Source organism: Dasypus novemcinctus, chromosome 23, assembly GCF_030445035.2.
Source record: "Dasypus novemcinctus isolate mDasNov1 chromosome 23, mDasNov1.1.hap2, whole genome shotgun sequence".
Lineage (NCBI taxonomy): Eukaryota > Metazoa > Chordata > Mammalia > Cingulata > Dasypodidae > Dasypus > Dasypus novemcinctus.
In genome coordinates this window covers 22,337,498-22,364,069 of record NC_080695.1, presented here as the reverse complement: position 1 = coordinate 22,364,069, position 26,572 = coordinate 22,337,498, and the positions used below count along the sequence as shown (strand labels likewise).

The 26,572-nt window shown below is 40.4% G+C and overlaps 1 protein-coding gene across 8 annotated transcripts in view; it reads right to left on the bottom strand.

Moving 5' to 3' along the window:
- AUTS2 (activator of transcription and developmental regulator AUTS2) overlaps window positions 1-26,572 on the bottom strand; it is a 1,252,826-nt gene that overhangs the window by 368,377 nt on the left and 857,877 nt on the right. For all 8 annotated transcript variants that reach the window (XM_058285964.2, XM_058285967.2, XM_058285965.2 and 5 more), the window contains one exon: window positions 8,521-8,550. In XM_058285964.2, the coding sequence (XP_058141947.1) occupies window positions 8,521-8,550 (30 nt within the window). The remainder of the gene's footprint in view (window positions 1-8,520; window positions 8,551-26,572) is intronic.

Here is a 26,572-nt window from a genome sequence, read left to right as displayed (position 1 = left end):
CTTCCAGTTAAAAAAAAGAAAAGTGCATTTCAGAAGAGCCTGAACATCTAAGCTATCAGTGAACTCAAATCATATGCATTCAATGTTTCCTAAGCCACTGCCATGTTTGAATTTTTAGAAGCTAGTACTTCTAAGGGTGGGCAGATATTAATAGATACATTCCAGCTCTCTTGTAGCACAAGGAGGGTGAGGCACAGAGAGGAAGATAGCAAGGATTGTCAAATAGCACTTCTGGGGGCATATCCCAAATTATCCTGTGTACAGGGAAGCAGAATAATATGGGAAAAAGAGCTAAGACCCTGGAATCTTATGGCAGTTTATATCTCAGCTCCATCACTTACTAGCTCTTAAGTTTTAGCTTTCTTATTCGTAAAATGACAACACCTTCTTGAGAAGTTCAAAGCCCCCCAAAAAGAACCTAGCATAGAGTTTGGAACATTGCAGATGATAAACAATGGCTTATGTGAGGACACATATAGATCCCCACAATAAATATGTAAGCAGGTTGTATAAAGTGATTTTTTGAAAAGTGTTTTGAATAATACAGTGTTCTCTCAATATCAAGTGCTGCCGCTTATTATTTTATTACTATTATTCCCTCTAATCTTTGTTTACTGCCCCCCAGAAACTAGTAGCATCTATATTTTTAGACTAAAACTTAGGGAGTTGAAGAATCACAAGAGTCCCAGATAGAACAGATGAAGCCCAAACTGAGCCCTTGGGTATTATAACCATTCATCCCAGGGGTTTTTGGTCTGTCCTTATTTCAAAGGACTTTGTTCCACTTGTTTCTTTTAACATTCACATACTTGGCAGACCATGAACCAAGCTTGGGTTTAGAACAACAGTGCGGCAAGCTGTTTTTGGCTATTTATCAAGTAACTAGACAGGCCATGTAGGTCTACAGCTAGCACTTTTCCACATGATTCTCATGAGAATTAATAGGGAAAAGCTCCATGATGCATGGAAGGGGGCCATTTGATTTTCCTGGCTGTAACTTTGTTAAAAAGAAAAAGAAAAAAACAGATCCTTCCATTCCTTAAATTTTTGGACTTCTTGAAAGCATAATTTGACTAATTACTAGCCTATCATAATGCAGACATTATCGTCATCCCACCTAGAATGGCACACTTATGAGGACAGTTATCAGTAACTATCCCACCATCCAAGAATTGCCAAGAAACTGAAGCAACAATGTACACACATAAATGCACATTTGTATAACCAAAAAGAAATTCTTACATCTTTATTGAAGGTAGAAACCCTGTCCAACCCTAATACAGAATAAAACAGATCTTCTGACATCCAAAGAATAGCCCAGATGATAATTTTTCAGAAACCACTAACATATAACATGAGGTTAAAGGAATCACCAGCAAATGCCTCTGCTCATGACCTTCCTGCTTTCACATAGCTCAGGTTTTACAGTAAATTTCATGAGGCTGAAAGTCATCATCTCTACCAAACTCCTCCTTGGCTTTGAATTTTAATTCAAGCTCATGGACCCCTTGTTAAGTAACCCTGTTCTAGATAGTCTCTTGTTTATAGCAGGTGAAATTCAAAAAAACATTATTCTTGAGGGGACATGTTGGTGTGGGTGTGATATATTTATTAAATAATATACAGTACAGTGTGGACTTAATAAAGGGTCCATGGTTTCCACCTGACTGGCAAAGGGGTTTGTGGAACAAAAAAGGTTAAGAACCCCTGATCTAGAACCTGTTTTTCTTCTCACTATTCTTTCCAAGAAACAAAAAATTAGCTGAATTTGTATAATAGATTTCCATTAACACCTAAGTACTTATTTTATTGATTTGCATTTAATTGAGAATTTGTACATTTGCAACCTCTGATTTTCTCAGGAGCATGACATGGTAGTAAAAGACAGATATTCTAAATATACATTCAATGCTGAATGAAGCAATTTTTGATTTGGCCTGAAAATTGTTATGGAAAAGAGAGCCTAGAGTGAGGATGAAAAATAATTTTGCAAGGTTGGTAACAACAGAAATTTTAGATGGATATAACATAATCAAGACAAGTGGGAATATGACAAAGTTGGAAGACCAATAAATGGTTATTTTGACCCAGGCAAAACTGGGGAGGGCCAAGAGAGTTGAGTGGATGGACATTATGGAGTTCAGGCATCCAAAACGGAAAGGCCTGGAAACTCGGCCAAGAATGCCAGAAAATGTCCAAATAAGTTGGGAAATTTATAAGTGACTTAGAAGTGTTTTAGGAGAAAATGAAATTATAAAAGAAATATACAAGTCAAATGAAGGGACTCCATATTTGCTGAGGTCCAGAAATAAGCACTAGGATTGGTGTGGGATACACAAGTTCATGTATCAGCCTTCTGGATGTGCTTCATTTGTCCCCTCCAGCTGGAGATGAACATCCAGGAAAGGAAGTATACACTTGGCAACATGAACACCAAATTCAGGCCAGGCACCATGCAAAAATACTAAGGATATGAAAACAAGAACCATGTGGATCCCTGCCCTTTTGGGGGTTGATGGCTGTTGGCTTTTCTGCTATGGAATCTTGAAGGAAAAATTCCTCTCCCTACCTGCAAAATAGGGCAGCACCTCTCAATTGTCTCCTGACCAGATCATGTCCTATTTCAAAACCAAGGTGGGAGAATTCCCTACAAACAATGAAAAGTCCTTCTGAGCTTTTGGAATGTTGCTGAAGTGCACAGATTTTACCAAGTGTGAAATGTGGCCAATCTAGGGATGGGACGCTTCCACTATAAGCACAAACCACATACCCAGTCTTCTGTTTGACATCTCAGCAGTTTCTGAGTCCTTTGTGAGCCAAGTTAGGCATGTGGTTTGTGCTGAGTTAGGAATATAAACCTCTACTAGTTTGGTTTTTTTTTTTGCTGCTTTTCTTAGAAGCCATCCGTAGGCCCCATCCTACTCCCCCACACAAATGAATACAAAATAAACACAAAAAATTTTAGCACGAACTAAAAAATTTGAACACGTAAAAAAAGTGTGTGCATATGTTTTTTTTTGTTTTGTTTTTTTCTTTTGAGGGGGATGGGGTGGGGAGAGTTGATGCGGAAAATCAGTGGTACAGGGTTCTCATTTAGCTAGGGTCCCAGCCAGGCTGTCTTGGGCATGGTGAGAAAATCACAGGAACTTAATCTTTTCCAGTTGGTCATTGCTATTGTTACACAACCTATAGGGAGGAGAGAGCAATCTGGAGTCATGTTAAAGTTTCATAAGGAAAAGGAGAGGTGTTCATGTCTATGAGGAGACTGCATCATGTGTGTTGCAAGTATGTACACACTGTTTCTATAACCATAAGCCCTGTGTAGTGCACACAATTGCACAACATCTCTATGGATTTTAAGTCTTCCTCCTAAGCAGTCAAAAATGTAAAAGCATCAAATAAGGTGAAAATATGTTTCTCTTTGATATTTGTTATAAGGCAGTGGTTCTCAAAACCATTTGAGGTTACAATTTGGCAAAATCAAAATGTTCAATATTCATACTAATGACTCAGCAATTATATTATGAGAAGTCTATCTTAAAGAAAAACTAGGAAAATGACAGATATAGCTAGCTAACTAAACACAGATATATAGATACTCAGCTATATAGAACTCTTCACATAGAAGGATTTTTTCAACTTTGTTTGTAGTAGGAAAACCTTGGAAACAGTCTAAATGTCCATCGATGGAATGAATAAATAAAGAGTTGTGTGGTCACACGGTGGAATACTACACAGCAGTGAAAATGAAAAAAACATTGCCATATGTAACAACATGGATGAATCTTGTACAAAGAATGTTGAGTAAAACAAACAAAACAAAAAGCACCTTGAAAGCTTTGAAAAAAATGCAGATACACTGGTTCCACCCCACATATACTTAATCTGAACCTCTGTTTTGTGAGAGGTATTTGGAACCAAGGATGTTTGAGCATTTGGGAACAGCTGCTGAAGGGACAAAGGCTCAGTCATCCACTTAATTGCCGTCCAGGAAAGCACACTTACTTTTGGCTCCAGGTTGTGCCAGAGGAAAGTCTGATGTTTGGATAACAAGTTTAAAAACTTTGGGGACCCTTTCAAATTTAACAGCCCTTCCATTCAGCTTGTACAAGGACCTTTGATAAAGGCTGAACCTCTGGTCCAAAGTGAAAAAAAAATCACATCTCAGATTCTTTGGCAGAGCCCCAAGCTTTCCAAAGAGGATGTCAGCCTTTCTCTTTCCCAAGTGATTCTCTCTGGCTTCACCCCAAGTAGAACTAGTGAAAATTAACATTTACTGAGCACTTACCATGGATCAGGCACTGAGCCAAGTGCCTCCATTTACTTGGTACAATACTAAGGGTGGAGCTGTTGTCACCCCCATTTGGCAGAGAAGGCGACCAAGGCTCAGAGTGAGTAAGTTGCTTGACCATGGTAACAAAGTAGTAAGGGACAGAGACAGAATCAAGCCTAGGCCACCAGATTCTGAGGACTGAGATCTTGACCACTGGGTAATATGCCTTCTACACAGCTCTGTTGCATGGTCCATACAATAAAAAAGAAGTGGGCAGATGGAGAGAGAATTACTTTTAATCTCCACATTAACTTCGTACCCAATAGGGGGTGTTTCTTAGCAGAATGGGCTGCCGCCAGTGATAGAGAAAGAGAGGAAACAAAAGAAAATATATAGGCCAAATATGTGGTAATATGCATGTTGTCTCTTTGTTCTCATGATACCAATTCATATTGAGTGGGGGATTGGAATAATAGCTTAATTTGGGTGATTAAGGTGCCAAGTGCTGCCTCTTTTCTTTGTACTAGCAACAACGAAGAACAATCCCACATCTAAGATTGTTCAAGGCTTTCACAGCCCTCTCCAATTCCACCCCCCACCCTGCCCCCAATTTCTACTCTTCAGAAAAGTCTTCCAGGTTCTCTAATATTAATGAGAAATGCATTCACATGGCTGGGAGGAGAGACTAAGAGAGATGCTTTGCTCAGTGTCTCATCAAAGCCTTTTCTATGCACATGGATATCTTCTGCATTTATGGAAAGCTCTGCTTTTTTAGCCTCTTTCCCAGTCACTTCCACATTAATTAGTAAGGGTATCATTTAATAAATTATAGCTTCATATCAGAGGAAAGCAGAGTTTATCTTAATTCAGTCAGCTGTGTGAAATACAGTACCCTAATTTTAGACAGCAGGTTCTGCAGATCCCTGCAGAGTTAAGAGAATGACAGGTCTTCTGGAAAAAAGTCCCAATGGGTCCTCTACAAGTCTCACTTTTGTCTCCAACAGCATCCCTGGTGGGGCTTGCTGAAGGGATCCCAGGACACTGAGTGGCATCTTTTCCATCATTAGCAATTCAGATTTGAACAGCAATCCTTTAAACAGCACATGAAAGCAGCCTGGTTAGCACTGGGGCTCCAAGGGGGGCACAGGCAAGAGGCTCTGGTGCAGGGGGCCCAGGTTCCGACGTGGAGCTGAAGTCTGGAAGGATGGTACAAAAGTTGGTGGCAAACACCAGATAATCTCAGCCCAAAAGGGGAAGCTTTATAGTCTTAACTCTAACAGGGCCAAGCAGGCACGACTGCAATCACATATTTTTGATTGCTCCTTCCAGGAAAAGTTAGGAGAAATGCTTTGTGGCAGGGTGGGACAGATGAAGAGTGCCAGTTAAGAATGGACAGGACCTGGAAGACGGCTGCAGTCCAAGGAAAGACCACTGGGTGGCTGAGGCATGAGCAGCACCACTAGAGGAATCCTGCCAAACCCTCTCCCTTTCCTGTCTTCACCACTCTTTAGGACTTGGCTATCGACACCCATATATTCTCCTTTATTGCCCTGAAAGCATCTGAAACTGAGTGGTGGGTTTTGGCTATCTTCGCATTACCCATTATTTCAGCCTGTCACTTTGCTTCTTCCTGTACTCTGAGACAGAAACTCAGCAACAAAAACCCAGGAATTCAGGTCATAGGAAGGGACGAGTTGTGGTGCTCTTTTTTTTTTTTTTTTTTTAAATTTTTTTTTTCTTTAGTTGAGGGTATGAAATATAGGATTCCCATATACCAACCACCATATTGTATGTATCCTTTCTTAAATTTTCTTTTTTTAAAGATTTATTTATTTATTTAATTTCCCCCCCTCCCCTGGTTGTCTGTTCTTGGTGTCTATTTGCTGCGTCTTGTTTCTTTGTCCGCTTCTGTTGTCATCAGCGGCACGGGAAGTGTGGGCGGCGCCATTCCTGGGCAGGCTGCTCTTTCTTTTCACGCTGGGCGGCTTTCCTCACGGGCGCACTCCTTGCGCGTGGGGCTCCCCCACGCGGGGGACACCCTTGCGTGGCACGGCACTCCTTGCGCGCATCAGCGCTGCGCATGGCCAGCTCCACACGGGTCAAGGAGGCTGGGGTTTGAACCGCGGACCTCCCATATGGTAGACGGACGCCCTAACCACTGGGCCAAAGTCCGTTTCCCGAGTTGTGGTGCTCTTATGTAGGAACTACTTCTAGCCCCATGACCACTCTGATAACCACAGACAGTTCAGCCTACTTCTACAAATTTCCAGAGTTATATCTCTAGAAATGTCCAGATCTTCTAGAGGGGTGGTCCTAACATGCCTCAGAGATTCTGGTAATTGGTCTGAGATGAAGCCTGGTCATTGGGATTTATAACAGCCTCCAGAGTGACATGAATGTGCAGCCAAGGTTGAGACCACTGATTAAGACACTTACAAGGAACACAAAACAGTGTATTCTTAGCACCTTTTTCTATCAACTGCTGAAGAGTGGTGACTCTTTTGGAAATCACATTTCCTTTTCAAGAAAGAATGTCTGCTCAGTTGAGAAACCTCACATAAGGTCCATCCCTTTGGAGAAGAGCCACAAATTTGGAAAGTGACATCAACCATCGTATATAGAATATCCCCCCAGGAGACACTCCTGAAAGGGCCAGAAAGTACCCACCCCTCCCAGATGACAACTGCCACATGGGAATGTGGCCTGGGTAGTTTGGGGGGCCAGCAACCATACCTCAAATGCTAAACCACCACTGCTGTCCACATTCCCCTGATACCTACTACATTGGTGGCTGAGATGGCACGGGACCTCCTTCCAAGGACCTACGACTCCTGGAAGCTGGAGGAAGGAAGTTCCTAACTTGCCAGTTAAACAAAAGAATAATCCACAGCCCCCTTTCCAGCGTGTACTTTCGCTGTCATCCAACAGCCCATTACCATGTCACAGCACAGCACACCCTCCCATAGGTCACTTTGTTTAAAATGACATGGATAATGCACATGTCAGCAAGCTGACAGTCCTGGCCGTCCTTCAGAGATAAAAACCTCAAGGCGAGAGCCTGTTCTTATCTGGGGGACACGCATTGGTCTATCATCCAAGTCAGGCAGAACATGATTTCTCCAGAGAGCACTTTTTTCATTTCCTGATTTTAAGGAAATCAAATAAGCACCATTTGTCTTCATCTGAATATGCTTGACCTGCTCAAATGATGATGTCTTGCATTTTATAACAGGCTACATATGCTGAATTCAAATTAACGACGGTACAGAACAAGAGCCTTTAGATCTCTCTTCAAGGCTGGCAGCCGAGGAGGAGAGAAAAATTCTGGCTTGGTAGAAAGATCTCACTAAACACTAACTGCAGGAGTCTCAATAAAATCTGCAAGCACACAGGTGAAAGTCAGAGAATATGGTTCAGAAAAGCTGGCTCTGCAGGACAGATCCAGAAGTGGGGAGGGACAATGATATTAGGGTCAATCTTTTAAAAATATAGTGAGCAGCAGAAATGGAAAGAAAGTTGGTTTGGGGGATTGGGACAGCTATAAAGAAAGACCGAACTGACAAACAATCCCTTTGCTTCAGGCAGCAGAAAGTGCACTTTACCAGGTTGTGATCCAATCTTCTGGTGGCTCAAAAACCAAGTTCCCTTTCTTGATCCACGGTGAATGGGAGGCTGATGATCACCAGCCTCAAAACAGAGTGTATACCTGCTGGAAGAACTGCCCACCCACAAGGCCATCCTCCTGGGCAGAAGACAACAGTTCCCATCTGACAACCCCTGCTCCCTCCACCCCAAAATGAGATTCCTGGGAAGAGGTAAAAAACAGACTTTCTATCAAGAAGGCTAATGTGTACCAAAAAGCAGAAAGAACACAGGTTAGTAAAATAAAGGCAGACATGTCATAAATACCTAGAGTAAGTGTAATGTTCCAATCTAGGTTTAAAAAAAAAATCAGATGACTATTAAAATAAATAATTTAAAAAATATATTTTTTTAGTCTATGAGTCACCTTCCATAAAGTGAAAACTCACTGTCTTATACATGCAATTTATTAAAGGGTTTGTTTAAAAATAGTAGACCTTACAAAGTCAACATGTGCCTTATCATAGGAAATTCCTTGGTGTGAATAATGCCCATCTTTTCAGAAAAGAAGAGGTGTGGTCAACATGAAGCTGCCCAGAAGCTGTGTGTATGAAAACCACAGTGTTCAAAGTGTGTCATATGTTGTGCCCATGAGGCAGTCTTACCTTCTCTTCCTGGTCACTGTCACTGTCGCACTGAAAATGAAGGTAAGAGAAAGGGTTAGTCCAAGGATTGAGTATTTTTTTTCATTTAATATAAAAAATAAAAAATAAAAAGCAAGACAAGTAAAAAAAAATAAGAAATGCTGACTGAGCTGGAAAGAGTTTCCCCAGCTCACGTGCTGGTAAAGAGAATCAGTAGCAAAATGCTGTGAAGTTGCTCTGTTGATTTAATCCGATACCTGTGGTATGTGGCCCTCCCTGAGATCAGTTCAGCAAGGTACTCTCAGAAGGGTAAGAACTCCAGTAGAGGTAAGGCCCACCTAGGAGTCAACCCCAGTGCAGGATTAAGCTCAATCAAGATGTTTCAATGTGAAATTGACTCAAAATCAATTTCTTAACTGAGAAGTTCGTCCCTTAGCTAATATGAATGGCTGTAACTGGTAGAGTTTCCCTAAAGGAAAAGAAGTAATCCGTGGGCATTACATTCTCTTATTTGGGCTTTGAAGGTAACAGATCACAGTAGGCAAGGCTCACCACTTGTGGTGGCTGCCTCTCCCAGGGTTTAGAGGCCTAGAGAAAAGAAGGAACATTTCCTAAAGAAAAGATGCCAAGGACGAGAGGTTGAGGTAGCAAATCAACAATATGCAGAAAAAAAATACACTTTAGAGCAGTAGACTCCCACCATATCTACCATATCTAATAGATCTTAAATTCTATCTTTGAGATGGTTTTGGATAAACCAGAGAATGACAATTAATTCAAAGCTTTGGGTTTCTTATTAGAAGTAAAGAGAAAAAAAGAATATTTTTTTAAAAAATTAAGAATGTTTTATTTTCTAATTTTGGATAAAAAATGGCACAAGAATGTGTTTAGTTAAAGGAAATGCTCACGTAATAAATATATCCATTCATTCACTCAACAACCCTTAGACATGGTAACCCTTAGCCAAGGCACAGGACTGTCCCTAAAATAGTTTTCAGTTTAGCAGTAGAGACAAAGCTAGAACACACACACTGAGCAGAGGTGTAGTGTGTTAAAAGCTATATTCCAGGAAGAAAATTCTTCCTAGGGGTGGGGTACAGTGGAGGAGGTATATAACCTGGGGGAAAAGAGTCAGGTCACAGGGGAGACCAGTTTGGCAACCACTACACTGTCTAAATCAAAATGGTGCCATTGTTTGGGAAAGGGAGGAACAGATGGCAAAGTAATTCTGAAGGTAGATCAACAGGACTTTGTAACACCTGGTTATGGGAAGTAGATAAGAGGGATGAGTCTACAATGATGCCAAGGCTTTTTAGCATGGCCACCTGGACAGGGGAGTTGATGTAGCTATGAACAGACTCAGGTAATAAATTTGCTCATAGGGCAGGCGCTGCTGGCTAGATACCTACAGCCATTCACAACTTTCTTTTCCCTAGTCTGCACCTTCTCCTGACATTTTGAGATTGAAAAAACCAAATAATTTCTTTCCAAATTTCCCATAATCTAAGAGTGGCCCTAAGACACATTTTTGGCCAGTGAGAATTGAGGAAACATCTGCTGAGGGTCCTGGGAAATTTTTTCTCTCCTGGATAAAAGAAGAAAACCAGGAGTCCCCTGCTTCCTGTCTTTGAACATGACTGTGTGACAATGTGGTGTCTAGATCTGTGGCAGCCATTTCCATAACTGAGGGGAAAAGCCCAAATACAAAAACAAGATGGTGGAGCAAAAGGGAAGAAAAAGCCTAACACAAAGTCACTCAACAGATTACCTCTAGACTTTTTTGTTCAGAAAATAATATTACCTTATATTTTAAGCCACTACTATAATGAGCTCAATTAAAAATAATAAAACCACCTTGCTAATTTTTTAAAAGATTTGTTTCATTTATTTCTTCCCCCCTTGTTGTGTGCGCTCGCTGCCTGCTCTTTGTGTCTGCTTGTCTTCTTTTTTAGGATGCAGCAGGAACTGAACCTGGGACCTTCCATGTGGGAGAGAGGTGCCTAATCACTTGAGCCACATCCGCTCCCTCTTATTGGGTCTCTCACTGTGTTATCTTGTTATCGTGTTATGTCAACCCTCCCTGCCAGCCTGTCGCGTCAGCCTGCTGTCTTGCTCATCCTCTTCAAGAGGCCCTGGGAACTGAACCTGTGACCTCTCATGTGGGTGGGTGCCCAACTGCTTTAGCCACAACTGCCTCCCCCCCTTGCTATTTTAAAAGCACAATTTGGAGACTGCTTCCTCTTTCCAACCTCACAGAATGGATGGTTATCACATTTTCTTCTTGTCTCATGGGCTCCCCAATGCCATACAGACATCAGAGTTTTAGAGACAATGATTTAACCATGTACAACTGCATCATATTCAACCAAGCTTCCATTTTAGATTGTCTACATTTATATTCCTTTGCCTGATGAGTGATTTCTCTATTATAAGTTAGACAAGTTAAGGAGGAAAATGGGTGAGATGAAGATTTTGAAGCCTAGAACAGGAGGGATGAGGAACAACAGTTTTCTCTTCATTTTGTTATTTCTCCATTGCCTCTAATTAAACACTCCTTGAGGTTCCTAAGTTCTGGGCACATTTTCAAGAGTGACAGAGAGCATGATTCAGGAGGGGTGTGCAGGAGAGAAGAGTATTTTGCCAGGCAGGCTCATTTTCCCAGATGTTCATAGCTCTTCTTGTGAAGTAATCAATGACAGCTGAAGGCTGTGGCATAGCATTTGCCCAAGCATTTGCCCACATCCCAAGGATCTCATGTGCAGGGGAGAGAGGGAGTGATGAAGTTGGGAAAGGACCCCCTACCCCCAAATCCTAACAGCAGTATGTCCCTGGGAATGGTTATTTCTATCAAAGTGTTAAGCTTCCTGCTTTCCAACAGTCCAGTTCTAATTTCAAGGTCCACTTAATTCTGCATCAAGTAATTACTGATATACCCAGAAGCACCTTGTCTCCAGAGTTAAGCATATGGTGAAGAACCGAGACCTACTGGTATCCATTATGGAAGCAGCACGGATGCCAAGCCGATTAAAAATGCTCAGGCTCCCTGCACAACATGCCGGGTGAGTGACAGCTCCTCGACGAGGCCAGTCGCAGAGTCTGCCAACATAGTCTCTGCTGTGCTGGGGCCCACATGGTGTGCTGAGAAAACAGTTCCATTTCTGGTATTAAATTCCCATACTGACCCGAGGACTTTGCCGTGAGCTCAGCAGGAGCGCACCATCCAATTTACAGCTCTGCTCTCTGGAGCCTCGAGTGCCAGCCCCTGGCAGAGACGAATGATGGTCAACCCCTCCAGCTCATAAATTATGCAAAGGCAATAAATGCACTCAGCAAATAGCGCCTAACATTTGCCTAGCCTGGCTCCTAACACACTCTGTAAAAAGCCAGAAGCTCGACACATACAAGAGGTCTATTCCACTCATAAAGGGGGTTTGTTGACAACCCCAGACAGAAAGAGAGCCACAGTCCTAAGGAGTCTTTCTGCTTTGCTGGCAGTGGTTTATGGGCCTGCTTGATGAAAAAGGGAGGCTGTTTTATAGAGTCAGTGTGGGTAGAATTCATGGCCTGAAATTCACATTTAATACACTGCACAGCTTTCACGCCCCAAGTTCAATATGTTGTGGATTTTGGGCCAAATGATTCTTGGTCTTCAAAAGTTGAAAGAAGAAGTGTCTGGACCCCAATCCCTAGATACCCACTCCAATTTATGAGAGTTCACACTGAACCACATCTTGATTCAGGTTTATGTTCTGTATGAGGCTGGGAAATGGAAAAGTCATGTCAAATGCAGAAACGGGGTCCCAGCTGATTTGACTGCTTTAAGCATTTTGACATCAGGGTCTTGCTTTGGTTTATTAGCAAACAGGTTGCACGCTAACAACCAGCTTAAGGTGGCAGAGTCTCTCCAGGACAAGATTTCAAAGCCCTTTGTGAAGAGCAGAAAGTATTTTCCTTCATTTTAAAAGCAAGAAATGGAAATGCACAACTAGCCCTTACACTGTACACTGGGAAGAATTCTTGGTCACTTATCCTGCAGACAAAGACATGACCCAAACTCTCCACATCCAAGAGGAGTGGGAGCCATGAAAACTAAGCCAAATGCCTCAAGTGGAGAATTAGAAAGGGACTAGTTCCTAACCTGAGTACCTTCTAGCCATTTCAACATATCTACAACTCACCTTCACATTCATCTTGTCTTCCCTCTAGTTTCACAAATGAGAAGCAAACAGTTGGAGGCACTTTTCTCCCTTTCCCAGCCAAGTACTACCCCTTCATCTCTTTGAATAACCAACCCACTCACAATTCCAATATTTTTCCTTTTTAAAAACTGCTATGCTTATTGAATGCATTTTAAAAAATCATCTATAAACCTACTACCCATGGATAAACAATGTTAACATATTTGTATAAATCTTTCCAGTTTTTTTTCCCTTAAGGAAACATACACAAATCCTTCCCACCCTTCATATACACTATTTTAAGAAATAAAAAATGAACTTCTGTTTTGTAACTTGCTTTTTTCCCCCCATAGAACATGTCAAGTATTTTAGTTTAATCAGTAAAATTTGTACTGCGACATCACTTTAAAAAAAGGCTGCACTGCAATCCACTGCATGGCTTGTAACATAATCTAATAAAAAAATTCCCTAGTGCTGGATATTTAGATTGTTTCCAACTGAATATGCTGGAATCTTTCCCTTTGTACACATTTACCAATAGTACTCTTTCCTAGTGTCTTTTAATGGCCCTTCCTTTTCTGCATATTCTTTAATGTCACTATCTCCCCAGAGTTGCATTTGCAGTTCTATTGTTTCTAAATGATTTCCAGGGGAGTCTTCTAATATTCCCTTGGTTCCATCTACCATTTACATGCTGAGACCACAAAATCTCTATGCCCACTATTTGCCAGCTATGTGACTCTGGGCAAGTTACTTAAACTCTCTGTCTCTCAATTTACTCATTTGTAAAATGTGGCTAACACTAGCATAAGATGGTGAGAATAAAATGTGTTAACATATGTAAAAAGCTAAGACAGTGCATGGTGCATAGTGTGCATAGAAGATATATGCTATTATTAGCATATGTTTCTGTTTGCTGTATCTCCTTTCCAGAAGCTCTGTAAACACCCCAGACTCAAGTATCCATCTAAACCCAGGCTCAGCACTTTTCTCACCTTTATCTTGGCCCTTTCCCATGCTATTCTTGGTTAATGATATTCAACATGTATTCATTCAACTGGATATGTGAAGACTCTTGTTACCCTTGACTCTATCCCTTGAACAAGTCTCTTCCTACATTATGAATTCTATTTCATAAATCTTTTTTGTCTCCAAAGCCATGTCTGCTGTCTTACTTCAAGATTTTACTTTATTTCGAGAGGCTAGTGACTGCTTTCCAGGAATGCTTGAGTATTTTTTTTCTAATCCAAGTCCCTACTGACCAGAATGGATTTTCTAAGTCTCAATTTGATCATGTTTCCTACGGCCAATAGGAAAATGAAGCCTCTTCATATTCCTGCTTCCAACTACATTTCTCACCACTCCCCCAAAACAAAACTTGCTTCTCCAGCTTTCTGTGGTGAAGGAGCTGTTTTTTGTTTTTGTTTTGCTTTCTCTAATTTCCAATACTTTATGGACCAATATTTTCATAAAATAGAATAAAAAATAAATTACTGGAAAAATGAAAAGAAAAACATAAAAAATAGTTTTTTAATTGTTAGATTCAACAGACATAAAATTAATCTATTGAATTGCTATGCAAGTCTCCAAAGGCTTATTCTCAACAGCCATACTAACCTCACTGCCGATTAGTTAAAAATGTTCATGGATTGGCTGTGGTCTGAATTCACAGTTTGAGTAGCACTACCTGAACACATCCCTTGCTCTAGTCAAAGCACTCCCACTCAGTTACATCTCCAGCTTGCTATCTTGGCATTTAACAGTTCCATCTGCCTGGAATTCTATTCCTCCAAGTTTCTACCTAATGACTTCTATTCACCTTTAAAAACTCAGTTCCTTCTCTGACTCTTCCAAGACACTTCTAGAGAGAATTAATTGCTTCCATCTCCATCCTTTACAAAACTGTATGTTAATTGCTTGCCACAACAGTCTTTGTTATGAGCTCCATGTAGGTAAGGGCAGTGCCTTATTAATCCTTGTGTATTTAGGCCATGGGAAAGAGCAGGTACTCAATCATTTTGATAAATCAATCTCATCCTTCCTAAGAATTGTTCAAACTGTGGTTGTTGATTCCATCCAGCATAAGCACACTATCATCTAAAAGGCAGGCAATTCCAAAGAGAAAAGCATAGGAAATACTGACTAACTTGCTGCTTAATACAATGGGATTATACTTCAACATTTTGGGCAGGGTTAAAATTGTTAGCAGAGCCTGCAGTAGGGGCCCAGAAAAAAATGTCTTTCATTACAAAGCCCAGAAAAGATGTAATAATGATTTTACTATACTTCCTCAAAAGTAAACATTACCAATTTCCAGTTAGAGATTTCAATTTCTAAGACTCCAGCCCAAATTGAAATAAGTCAAGGTCTGTGGCACCTCTCTGCCTCATTCAGAATATGGGAACAAGATGGAATTGTAGATACCTCATGATGGAATGCATTCTTAAGTAGAAAGTGGAAATCATTGGATATACCACATACAATGACATTGAGGAAGGCACTGCTCTCTATTCTGTTCAATGGACCTTGCTGGAACAGTTATTTCGTATCTCAAATCCATTTATCATTGCCACCAAAGGTGTCAGGGTTGAACACCACTGCTGAACAAAGTTATTTTATTCTTCTAACTGCCTAAAGAAAATGAGAGGAAAATGAGGGAGAATCCCAACTTGTAAGCTACAGCATCTAACATCAAGTACAATCTAACTCTGCCAGTGACAAAACAAATTGATTCCCCTTTGGGGCAGGTGGTTTATCTAAAACCGTAAGGACATCCCTCACCTAAACGCAATTTCAAAAGTAGCCACCTGCAGAAAACATGATGCTTATTTTCTTATTTAAAGAAGTAAGAGATTTATGGGGATGCACAGATCCAAATTTTGCACAGGCAAAAACGGGCAGCCATTTTGTGCCACAATGGCAACTTGGATGCTGTCTTTTACCAACCCTTAAAGCCCTCATTTCACATTGTTTATATTGCCCCTCATACTGTTTTTGACTTCAAGTGCAGTGTAAAGCCATTGGGACCCTAGAAATAAAAAGAACAACTTGTTAATCCTGAAAATGGCTTGAGGTTCTTACTGGCTGTAAAATGATTCCACTGGCATCTCAACCATCACTGTGCCTGATCAAATTTTTAAAAATGGAAGCCCAATTAAAGGATATGTGTTCCAAATAATACTATAAAAGATAAGAATACAGCTTTTGACATATTTGAAAATGGTAAAAAGGTCTGCTAAGTTTCAGTTGTTTAGAAGGTATGACAAAGAGTAAACTTATTTGGAAAGTACTATAGCCTGTGTAATTCTGTATGGATAACCTATCATTCCTGTATGGGGAGTTCTCAGAATATCTCACATTTATGCAAATTCCTAGCTTGAACTGGCCAGAACTCAACCAGTATGATCTGAGTGGGCTAGGGAAACAATGGACACTTCTTGTTTTCCCCTCCAGAGTCTCTCCAATGATCGCATGGTTTCAGTCAACAAATATTTTTAAAAGTGACTACTATACACTGGGTTCATTTTTTTTTTCACTTAAAAAATTACATATATATATTTTAAAAGATACCTAGATTATATTAATGTTACATAGAAAATACAGGGCTTCCCATATGCCCTACTCTCCACACCTCCCACATCCTCCCACATAAAAACATCCTTCATTAGTGTGGCACATTCATTGCAACTGATAAATGCATCCTGGGACATTGCCACTGAGCACGGACCATAGTTCACATTGTAGTTTCCACTCTCTCCTGTACAAATGTGCATGTTATGGGAAGATATAAAACGGCTTATATCCGTTGTTGCAATGTCATTCAGGATGATTCCCAAGTCCTGAAAGAGCCCCTGTATTATATCTGTTTTTCCCTCTCCCTGGGCCCAGAGCCTCTGTGGCCACTGCCTCCACATCAATGTTATAATTTCTTCCATTGTTAGAATCACAGTAAGTCTATAGACGAGTACCAGTAAGTCTACTCTAGTCCATAGTTCATTCCCCAATCCTGAGGATTCTGGGATAGTGATGCCCAATCCACCTCTAAATGAGAGGAGACTTTGATCCCATTCAGCCGATGGATGGGACTCTTGCTTGCAGTTGTAGGCTCTCTTGTTTCCTTGGTGTATTAGTCAGCCAAAGGGGTGCTGATGTAAAATACCAGAAATCTGCTGGGCATTATAAAGGGTATTTATTTGGGGTAGAAGCATACAGATAGCAGGCCATAAAGCATAAGCTACTTCCCTCACCAAAGTCTATTTCCACATGTTGGGGCAAGACAGCTGCTGATGTTTGTGAGGGTTCAGGCTTTTTTGGTTCCTCTGGGCTCAGCTCCTCTGTTTCCTCCACAAGGTGAGCTGTAGACTATGAGGCTCTCTAGGCTTTGCCTCTCTCCACAAGGTCAGCTGTAGACTATCAGGCGAATGGCTCTGTCTCTTTCCCTGGATCTCCAGCTTCAGCATCAACATTCCATCAGAAACCCTCAACTCTGTTCTTTGCCATGCCTTTTATCAGTGAGTCCTCATCCCTTGATGCCCTAATCATGACTCAATCATGCCCAGGTACAGATTAGATTACAAACATTAACCAATATCTATTTTTGAAATTCATAACCATATCAAACTGCTACACTTAGTATGGTGGTTATCAATCCTCACCTCCTTGTTAGTTGTCCTGAGCTGGATTCATTTTGACCACTCCGTAGGAGCATAAAAATATATCGACAGAAATCAAGTTGTCCCAACTTGAAGTTTTAAAATTTATAAATTAGTTTTCATTTCTTTCCCCCTTTCTGTCATTCTGAAATCTAGGTATATTTAATAAAACAGTCCAAAGGTTGGAAATTTCCACTAAGCTTACTAAAATGTTGTTGGGTTTCTGGAAGTGGGGGGAGAAGTGGAGATTTCACAAATCTTTGGAGAGTTCAGCATTTTTTCCCCTTAGAAAAAAGGAAGTCACATTTTTGCCAAGTATAAACATACATAAACCTCAAAGATGAAATTTACTTATGACCAAGAGCCCACAAGCTTTGGAGGGTGCCAAACGCAGAAAAATGAGTTTCTTGTCCAAAGGTAAAACTGACAGTCTAGAGTCAGGAGTGATTTGTAAACGATCTCTTTTAAGCTGAAGCAACAGATCCTTTTTCTTTGCCTCTTTGTCATTGATTTACTGATTCTAAAGTCATCAATAGCTTTAATCTGTACCTGCCTGGGGAGCTATTACAAATGACTTTGAAGATGGTGTGAAGCAAGAGTTTACATGAGACCACAGCATTTTATGTTATAAGGCAGACATTCTTGATGATTTTCTTCAGCAGTGTTCTATCTGTGACCCCCTGGAATGCTCTAATGCTGCTTTTTCTATCATGGTTGTTGTTCCTTTGGATGGGGCCTGAGCACCCCACATTTGGTTCAACTGAAGTCTGGTTCTTTTTGGAGTCCTGTGTGAGCTAATAAAACCCAAATTTCCTGATGGGTACAAAGGAAAAGTATGTTATGGGTTAAAATAATACAAGAGTCTATTTTTTCCGCTGTGTTGTGATCCATAGAAATCACCCTGAGCCTTTTCCCTTTCTTCTCTGCCTGGGAAGCCAATTGCTTTGATTGCAGTGATATGAGCTAGCTAAAATGACTTGCCCTTGCTTGTGAGGCAAATGGAACATGCTAATAGAACTTATCGCATTACCCGATGCAAAAGTGCCATAGCTCATTACTTTAAGATAAAAGGATATCATTGCAGACGGCAAGCAGAATTGACTTTCTGAGGCCCGACTTGATGATGATTTAATCAACTGCTCTCTTTCACTTCTCATCTCTGCGCCTGTCGGTTTCACAGGTGCCGTTAAATGAGACACTCAGAAAGTGAGCGGAGGGAAAGAAATTGCTGTCATTACTTTTCAAGAAAGGAGGTATGCAAATTTTCGACAGAAAGATTGCGTTCATAATGGGCCTGGTAAAATACAAGGATCATGCTTGACAGGTGAGGGCAAGCCATTTGTATGTCCTTAAAGCGAAGCAATCGTCCTCGTTTAGAAATGTGCTCAGTAAGAGAAAGTACAAAATGAGAGACTAGCCTGGTGGCGCCAGGGGGAAGGCGGGTGGGTCCATGCTGGTCCCAGTTCTAGAAAGGGGGAGGGTGCTTAGGACTCAGGGAAGCCAAAGCCAGAGAGGAAGATAGCGAAGACTGATTGCTCGCTCAATCTGAACCAAAATACAAGTCTTCAAAAGATCATTTGTACACAACTGTAAAGCCAGATTGCCTGGGTTCAAATTCTGACTCTACCTTGCATCATCTGTCAGACTTCTGGCAAGTAACAACCTTTCTGTGCCTCAGTTTCATCATCTTATAAAATGGGACTAATGACAGTACCTACTTCATAAGGCTGTCAAGAGCATGGAGTTAATGAATAACAATAATAATGTATAATAATACATAAAACAAATATAAAAAGACTTAGAAGAACCTGGCACACAGGAAGCACTCAATAGATGTTACTCATTCTTTTTTAATTTAATTTAATTTATTTATTTCTCTCCCTTTCCCTGCCCTCCTACAACCCCAGTTGTCTTTGTGTCCATTCACTGGGTGTTCTTCTGTGTCCACTTATATTCTTGTCAGCGGTACTGGGAATCTGTGTCTCTTTTTGTTGCGTTATTTTGCTGCATCAGCTCTCTGTGTGTAAGGTGCCACTCCTGGGCAGTCTGTATTTTTTTTGCTCTGGGCGGCTCTCCTTACGTGGGGCACTCCTTGCACATGGGGCTCCCCTACAAGGCGGACACCCCTGAGTGGCACGGCACTCCTTGCGTGCATTAGCATTGTGCGTAGGCCAGCTCATCACATGGGTGAGGAGGCTCTGGGTTTGAACCCTGGACCTCCCATGTGGTAGGCAGACACTCCATCTGTTGAGCCAAATCTGCTTCCCCTCACTCATTCTTAAAAACAAAGACTGAGTCTCTTTTTTAAAAACTTAATTTTTACATGAATGTGTGTCAGGTGCTAGATGTCTAAGCAGCTCTAATTTAGATTCTATATAATTCTTCATTGATTTCCCATATAATGTCTTGTTTCTCAGGCAGATGGTGAGCTCCTCACAGAGAGCAGGAATTGACACAGGGACTAGCCAGTCTTGAAGACCCTGAAAGATGCTCAGTAACATTCTGATGATTTGTGGATTCCTTCCTGCCTTCTTCCCTCCTTCCACATACCTGATACTGCCTGTGGTCCTCTAGCCCTTTGAGAAATCTCCTCTTGGAGTAAGAAATGTCTGTCTTTATTTGAGAACCTCAAGTGGTCACAGAGTGCTCAACCTGGGGAAAGAACGGTGCAGCCAGCAAGAATAGGCAGTCTGGCTTGAATCACCTTCAGGAAGGCAAAATGAATCTGAATAGATTAAATGATCAGGGTAGTATGATTTTCATCCACTTTGCCTTCAATAGGTAATTGTTCTATTTTCTCCAACAACCAAAGTAAAAGCATCTTTCTTAAAGTGCCTGTAACTGCAAGTTCTTTTTTCCCAGGTAATGGAGCTGCTGCAAACTGTTCTTCCTTGCAGCCCCTATGGTTGTGAGGCACTGAATGTAGTTCCTGCTTTCCATGCTAAGTGACACTTTCATGATTCAATTTCCTCCAAAGGGACAATGTCCACCTCGGGCAAAAGGAGAGAGAGGGAGATCCAGGACAGCAGGGTAGCTCTGAGCTGTCTATTTTGGAAAAGCCTGGTTCCTGGAGCACAATTCACATCTTATCTTTGCAATATGTAGGGGCGATGCCTTGAATCTTTTGGACCCTCCATAGGAACTTTCTCTTTCCCCTAAAAGGCCAACCACAACTGGCATTCATTAAAAAATGAATCCTGACAACAGTCCAGGTAAGTATTGGCACCTCTCCACTTTACACACAAGAAATTAAGGCTTCCAAATAACAGAGGCAGTACTTGAACCCATTTCTTTTGTCCAAAGTTTATGTTCTTATTACGCTATGCCATCCCACTTTTTCTCAGGCACTATCAAAGAAACTACTTGAAAATGCTTCTCTGAAATACTGCTTGGCAGAGGGTAAAGTGAGAAGCAAGCTGAACCTGAAAAGAGGCTGCAATGACTATAAGCAACAGTGAATTCAGCTAGCCAGCCACATATCTACTCTACACTTCATAGCTCCCCCTTTAGTGGAAGGGCCTGGCACCATGCCTGGTACACAGGAAATGCTCATTCAACTTGGGGTTTTTAGTCAGTTGACCAAGGTTCAAAGTCTGACCCTTCCACTTAGCCCTGGAGTCTTGGGAAATCTTGGAGCCCACTGTTTTTACATGTAAATGGGGTCAATGCATACTCCATAGGGTTTCTCTGAGAATTAAAAGAGCTCAGCAGGTGAAAGCAACCAGAAAGAAGTATCAATACTTTTATTTTTTTCTAATTATTTCCATGAAAAATATATCCTATGCAGAAATGAGGTAACTTAATAGTTATTTAAAAGTTGGATTATATTTTGTATCAGAGGGAGAATCATATTCTGTAAGGATTTATGCTTGGCAGGTATTTGAAGACTTGATACTATATTATACAAAAACAGAAAAAGCCCAAACAAAGTCAGAAGCTATCATTCCCTCTCAAAGAAGAAAACAACAGGAATAATACTAGTAATTACTGGTTTTATTTCACTGATAAAATATCAACAAGGCAAGATACTTTAGGATTCAATTTTCTAAGAGTTCATTTAGGTACTTCATGGTCTTTTTTTTTTTGGTGAATATATTTCAGGCTTATTTTTTAGCCAAATAGTATTAAGTAATCTGTATCTAGGACTAAAGTGAAATGCACAGATGTATAAGGTTTGGAGTCTAGTCTAAATTATGCATAGGGTAATAAATGACTTATGGCTTTGACATTATTAAAACATTCACTTAAATTCAAGTTGGCAAAATAAATAAATAGAATGGATATCAAAAATACCAAGGGAAACAAAATGATGATGATGGATAATTCCTATCCCCCCAAAACAAAGAGTATCTACAAGCAAAATAGTTCCTTACATCTGTCCTATAAACCCTCTCCTAATCAGAAGCAGAATGAGCAACATTATCCCAAAAGCTTCAATATTGAGGAATGAACAAATATAAAGGGGAAATGCAACCATGGACCAAAGTAGACTTATCAGTATTGTAGTAATGGAAGTACCTGCAACATTGCTATAAAGATAGTGGTTACCAGAGGTTCTGAGGTCAACAACCTGTAAAACTATATAAAGTACGAAATGTAAACCATAACATAAACTATAGACATTGGCTAGGAGTAATGCTTCAATATTGGTTCATCAATTGTAACAGATGTACTGCACTAAAGTAGAAAGTTATTAATGGGGGAAACGTGGGAGGGGGAGGAGGAGGATTTTATGGGAATCCCCTACAATTTCAATGTAACTTTTCTTAAAAACTTCTCTAAAATTTTAAAAAAATTTCTCTAAAAATAAAGTGTATAAAAATACTATAGGGAAGTGGATGTGGCTTAATTGATTGGGCTTCTGCCTACCATATGAGAGGACCCAGGTTCGATCCCTGGGGCCTCCTGGTTAAAAAAAAAACAAAAAGACATGCCAGCACAGTGAGCCACACAGCAAGATGATGATGCAACAAAAAGAGGGATGGGGCAGCGGACTTGGCCCAGTGGTTAGGGCATCCATCTACCACATGGGAGGTCCCTGGTTCATACCCCGGGCCTCCTTGACCCGTGTGGAGCTGGCCCGTGCGCAGTGCTGATGCGCGCAAGGAGTGCCCTGCCACGCAGGGGCCCCATGTAGGGGAGCCCCATGCACATGTAAGGAGAGATGTCCAGCATGAAAGAAAGTGCAACCTGCCCAGGAATGGCACCGCACACACGGAGAGCTGACACAACAAGATGACGCAACCATAAGAAACGCGAATTCCCGTGCCGCTGACAACAACAGAAGCAGATAAAGAAGATGCAGCAAATAGACACAGAAAACAGACAACGGGGGGGGGGGGGGGGGGGGGGGAGAAATAAATAAATAAATCTTTAAAAAAAAAAAAAAAGAGGGACGAAGGGGAGAGTCAAGGCGAGATATAACAGAAACCAGGAACTGAGGTGGTGCAAGTGACAGGGAACCTCTCTCCACATCAGAGGTCCCCAGGATTGAATCCCAGTGAATACTAGAGGAGAAAATGGACAAAGACTGCAAAACAGCAGGGCAGGGGGGGAGAGAAAAAAATACTATAAAAAATACCAAATGGTTATTGGTACCAACTAGGAAATCAGCCATTTCGGAATTTGTATAGAGGTTCTGACAAATCAGAATAAGGAGATATTTGTATAGTCCTTCACACAGAGATTATTTATATGTAAGGCCTACTTAAGGACTGACCTAACCAAATCAATCACCAGAGTAACCTTGGGAAGACTCCAAAATTCCCAGAGTATTAACTTTGTTAACTGTAAAACTGGAGATCAGCTGAGAGATTATAAACATGCACTTAGTAAGCAATCAGCAGTCCAAGCAGACTACTTCTACCCCTTTGGAAATGTCCAGTTCCACCTCTATATGAAATATTTACAGTGTTTTAGGACTATCAGTGTCTCCTCTACTTTCTCTGGCTATCTTTCAGCTCTAGATTTCCAGTGTTTCCAGTACTGTGGCCACTTTCCCTGAATGTATCACAATTTGCTCAGACCTTATACCAGCTAAATCTGGCAGTAGCTCCACAAATATGTGCAAAAGACAGACCTCATTAATTATATCAGCAAAGTACCAGAGAGAAGGTGTCATGGAAAGTGTTTAATTGAAGCAAGCAAGAAATATACAATAGTTGGTGGAATGGATGCTAAGGTGTTTGAAAGTGGAGGATGCTTGAACATGTCTGAGAAAGTCATGGAAATAATTCCTCAGTAAACGTTAAGTCCTAAGAAAATGACTATGCATATTGAGAAATCAGATTTTAAGGTTACTCTTTTAAGAAAATCAGGAAACTCAAAAGCCTAAAATATTTCTTTTACAATGGACTCACTTCAAGTCAACAGAAGCAATTGAAATTGAATAGGAAAAGGGAAAATGGTTCTCTCACTTACCTGAGATGTAATGGCCACATCATAAATATCCCACCAACCAGGTCTTTTTGATTTGATTTTTTAAAATGCAAGATAAGTTAAATGCTGGGCTGAAGGAATATAAATATAGGTGGAGACAAACTGATTTACAGATGTTAGGAGGTTGTTCAAGAAGATTGAAGTCACCTTGGACCGCCATTATATAGTATCCAAAATCTGGATTACTTTTTCTTCGTCTCTTTCTTAGGGACCTGCTTTTACTTTTGTTTCTCGTAGAATTCATCATATTAATGAGTAGGATTTTAAATTAAATTGTGCTCAACAATAGTCTTTATTTTAGGATGACTTTAAAACCCTGTCTTCTCTTTCACAAATAAGGAAGGGTAGGATTACTATAAATTGTCTGTAAGAAAATACAAATTGTCAAGATAAAAACACCCACTGGTTGGCCTGTCTCGAGTTTCCTGTTTTGACATGCTATATGCAGTAATTTGGTATCCACAATCTCTTATTAGAAATGAATGTGCTATTTTTCTGAATGCTGCAATTACAATAATTGAATTTAAAATGGGGATTGAGTTTCTCTATTTGGAGGAAAAGAATAATTGGGTATTTCTGATTAAAATCAAGGGGACTGAAAAGAGGTTGTACAAATTCCAGCTTCAGTCTCCCTCAATAACTCCTCGTCAGGCCAGAAAAGCAGTTAGCCAGAAAAAAGAAAAAACTCAAATGCTAAGAAATGGCCCAGCACCTCAGCAGCAGGCACAGTCTTTGGCCTCATTTGCTTTGTCTCCTGGCCTTCAGTCACAACACCCCAGTGACAGAGGCAATCAGAACAACCCAGTGTTGCTCCATTGTAAATGGCAGCCATGCTGGAGTTCCCCACTGTGTCAAAAATTAAGAGTTAAAATGCAAGGAAAACAAACATCTCTTTGTGTTGAAAATGCCTGTCTGCTTTTGGAGACTGCCAACATTTGGGAGTAGTTTTTATTTATCCTCTATAGAACCTCTCTGGGCGGGGAAAATGTAATGGCAGAAGGGGTGGGGGGAGAAGGGAACTAATGTAATTTTCTAAAGGGTTCAGCTTCCTTTGTTTAACCAAAAAAAAAAAAAAATTATGTTAAAAGCCACATTTAAGGTTCAGATGAAGTAAAGAAAGAGGATGGAGAAAGAGGGCTATTCTGATATTTCATGTCTTTTTATTTTTCATGGTATCATTCAGTCTTCTGAAACATCCATTATTTTACATGTGAAGGTTCAATTCTATGTCACAGTCCTTTTGAATGTGCCTCAAAATACAATTTCCTAAAGTAAGAGCAACTTTTTCTAGCACAAAGTCAGGCATGGAGTATCTCTTTACATGCTTCTATTTTTTTAAAATGGCTTTATTAAGGTATAAAAGACATTAAAAAACTGCACATATTCACAACATACTCTTTGGTAAGTTTTTACAGATGTACACCTGCCTGGAGCAATCCCAATAATGAAGACAGTGCACATACCCAACACCCCCAAAGTTTCTTCCTGCTCTTTTGTAATTATCTCCTCCAGTTTCTCCCACATACCCTACTCCACACCCTCCACAACCACTGATCTGTTTTCTGTCACTATAGATTAATTTGTATTTTCTAGAGTTTTATATAAGTGGAATCCAGGGTATATACTCTTTGGTCTTGTTTTTATCATTTACTGCTTCCTATTTTAACAGCTAATTAAAAGGGAGCCTCCTAGCTGCTTAATGGAAGGCGCCTTTCAGAGGCTGCCTTGTCCAGAGCTTGCTGTCATCCTGCAGGAATAGGAACGATTACTTGGCCTTACTTTATTCTTAGCTTTATTATGTACTTCAGTAATCAATAAGCACTTCTATGGCACAGGGTTTATTTTACCCTATAAATCCAAGAAGGGGAGGACGATATTAAGACATCAATATGGATGGGCTCTGCTGCACTGTAACACTGTAAGGCAAACCAGGCAACAGATTTAAATCTAAGAAGGGTACAGAGCAGTCAGAGCTCCTGGCTGGATGGCAGGGATCGTAAAAGACTCAGGTAAGATCTACAGCAACTTCGCTGTAGACCAATGGGACTCTCAGAGCAAAAATCCCTAACTGAACAGGCCTGCTTTCCCTGAAAGAATGATAAGCAATGGCCTGAGTGGAATGGAGAGAGCTCCTTTCAAATATCCACACAAAAATTTTTAAAAGAACAAGCAAAAGGTAGATAACTAATACTTTTGGCAGACTGGCTGTATAGAAAGCCTTGTTCTATCCAAGAAGAAGCCTACTTGATAGTAGCCTCATAGTCCCAGGAGGCCCTTAATTCTCTTCTCAGCAACTTCTCACCCCAGGGCTCCTACATAATTATCACTGGAACATCTTTTCTCTAGCTAGCCCTGGGAGACTCAGCCTTCCTTTCAAAAGCAAAGAGGTCAAATCATGGAAGAGGAAATATAAATGGCTAATAAACATATGAAAAAGGATGTTCAGCCTCTCTAGTAATCAAAGAAATGCAGATTAAAAAGAGATATATTTCTTTTTCATCTATCACATTAGAAAAAAATTTAAATGCTGATACTCAATGTTGGAAAGGTTGTGGTAAGGCAGACATTCATACATTTCTAAAGGATTAGCACTTTTCTATCTGGAAAATAATTTTGCAATATGCATCCGAAGGAAAAAACATATCAAGAGTCATAACATTTTTTCATATTCTTTTGGATGTATAGATGTATATATATTTATATGTTTATATGTAAATATGTATATATATGTGTACATATATGTTTAAAGGTAGCAGGAATATTTTGAGAATTTATGTTTAAAAATTTCATCCTGGAGTTCGGAAA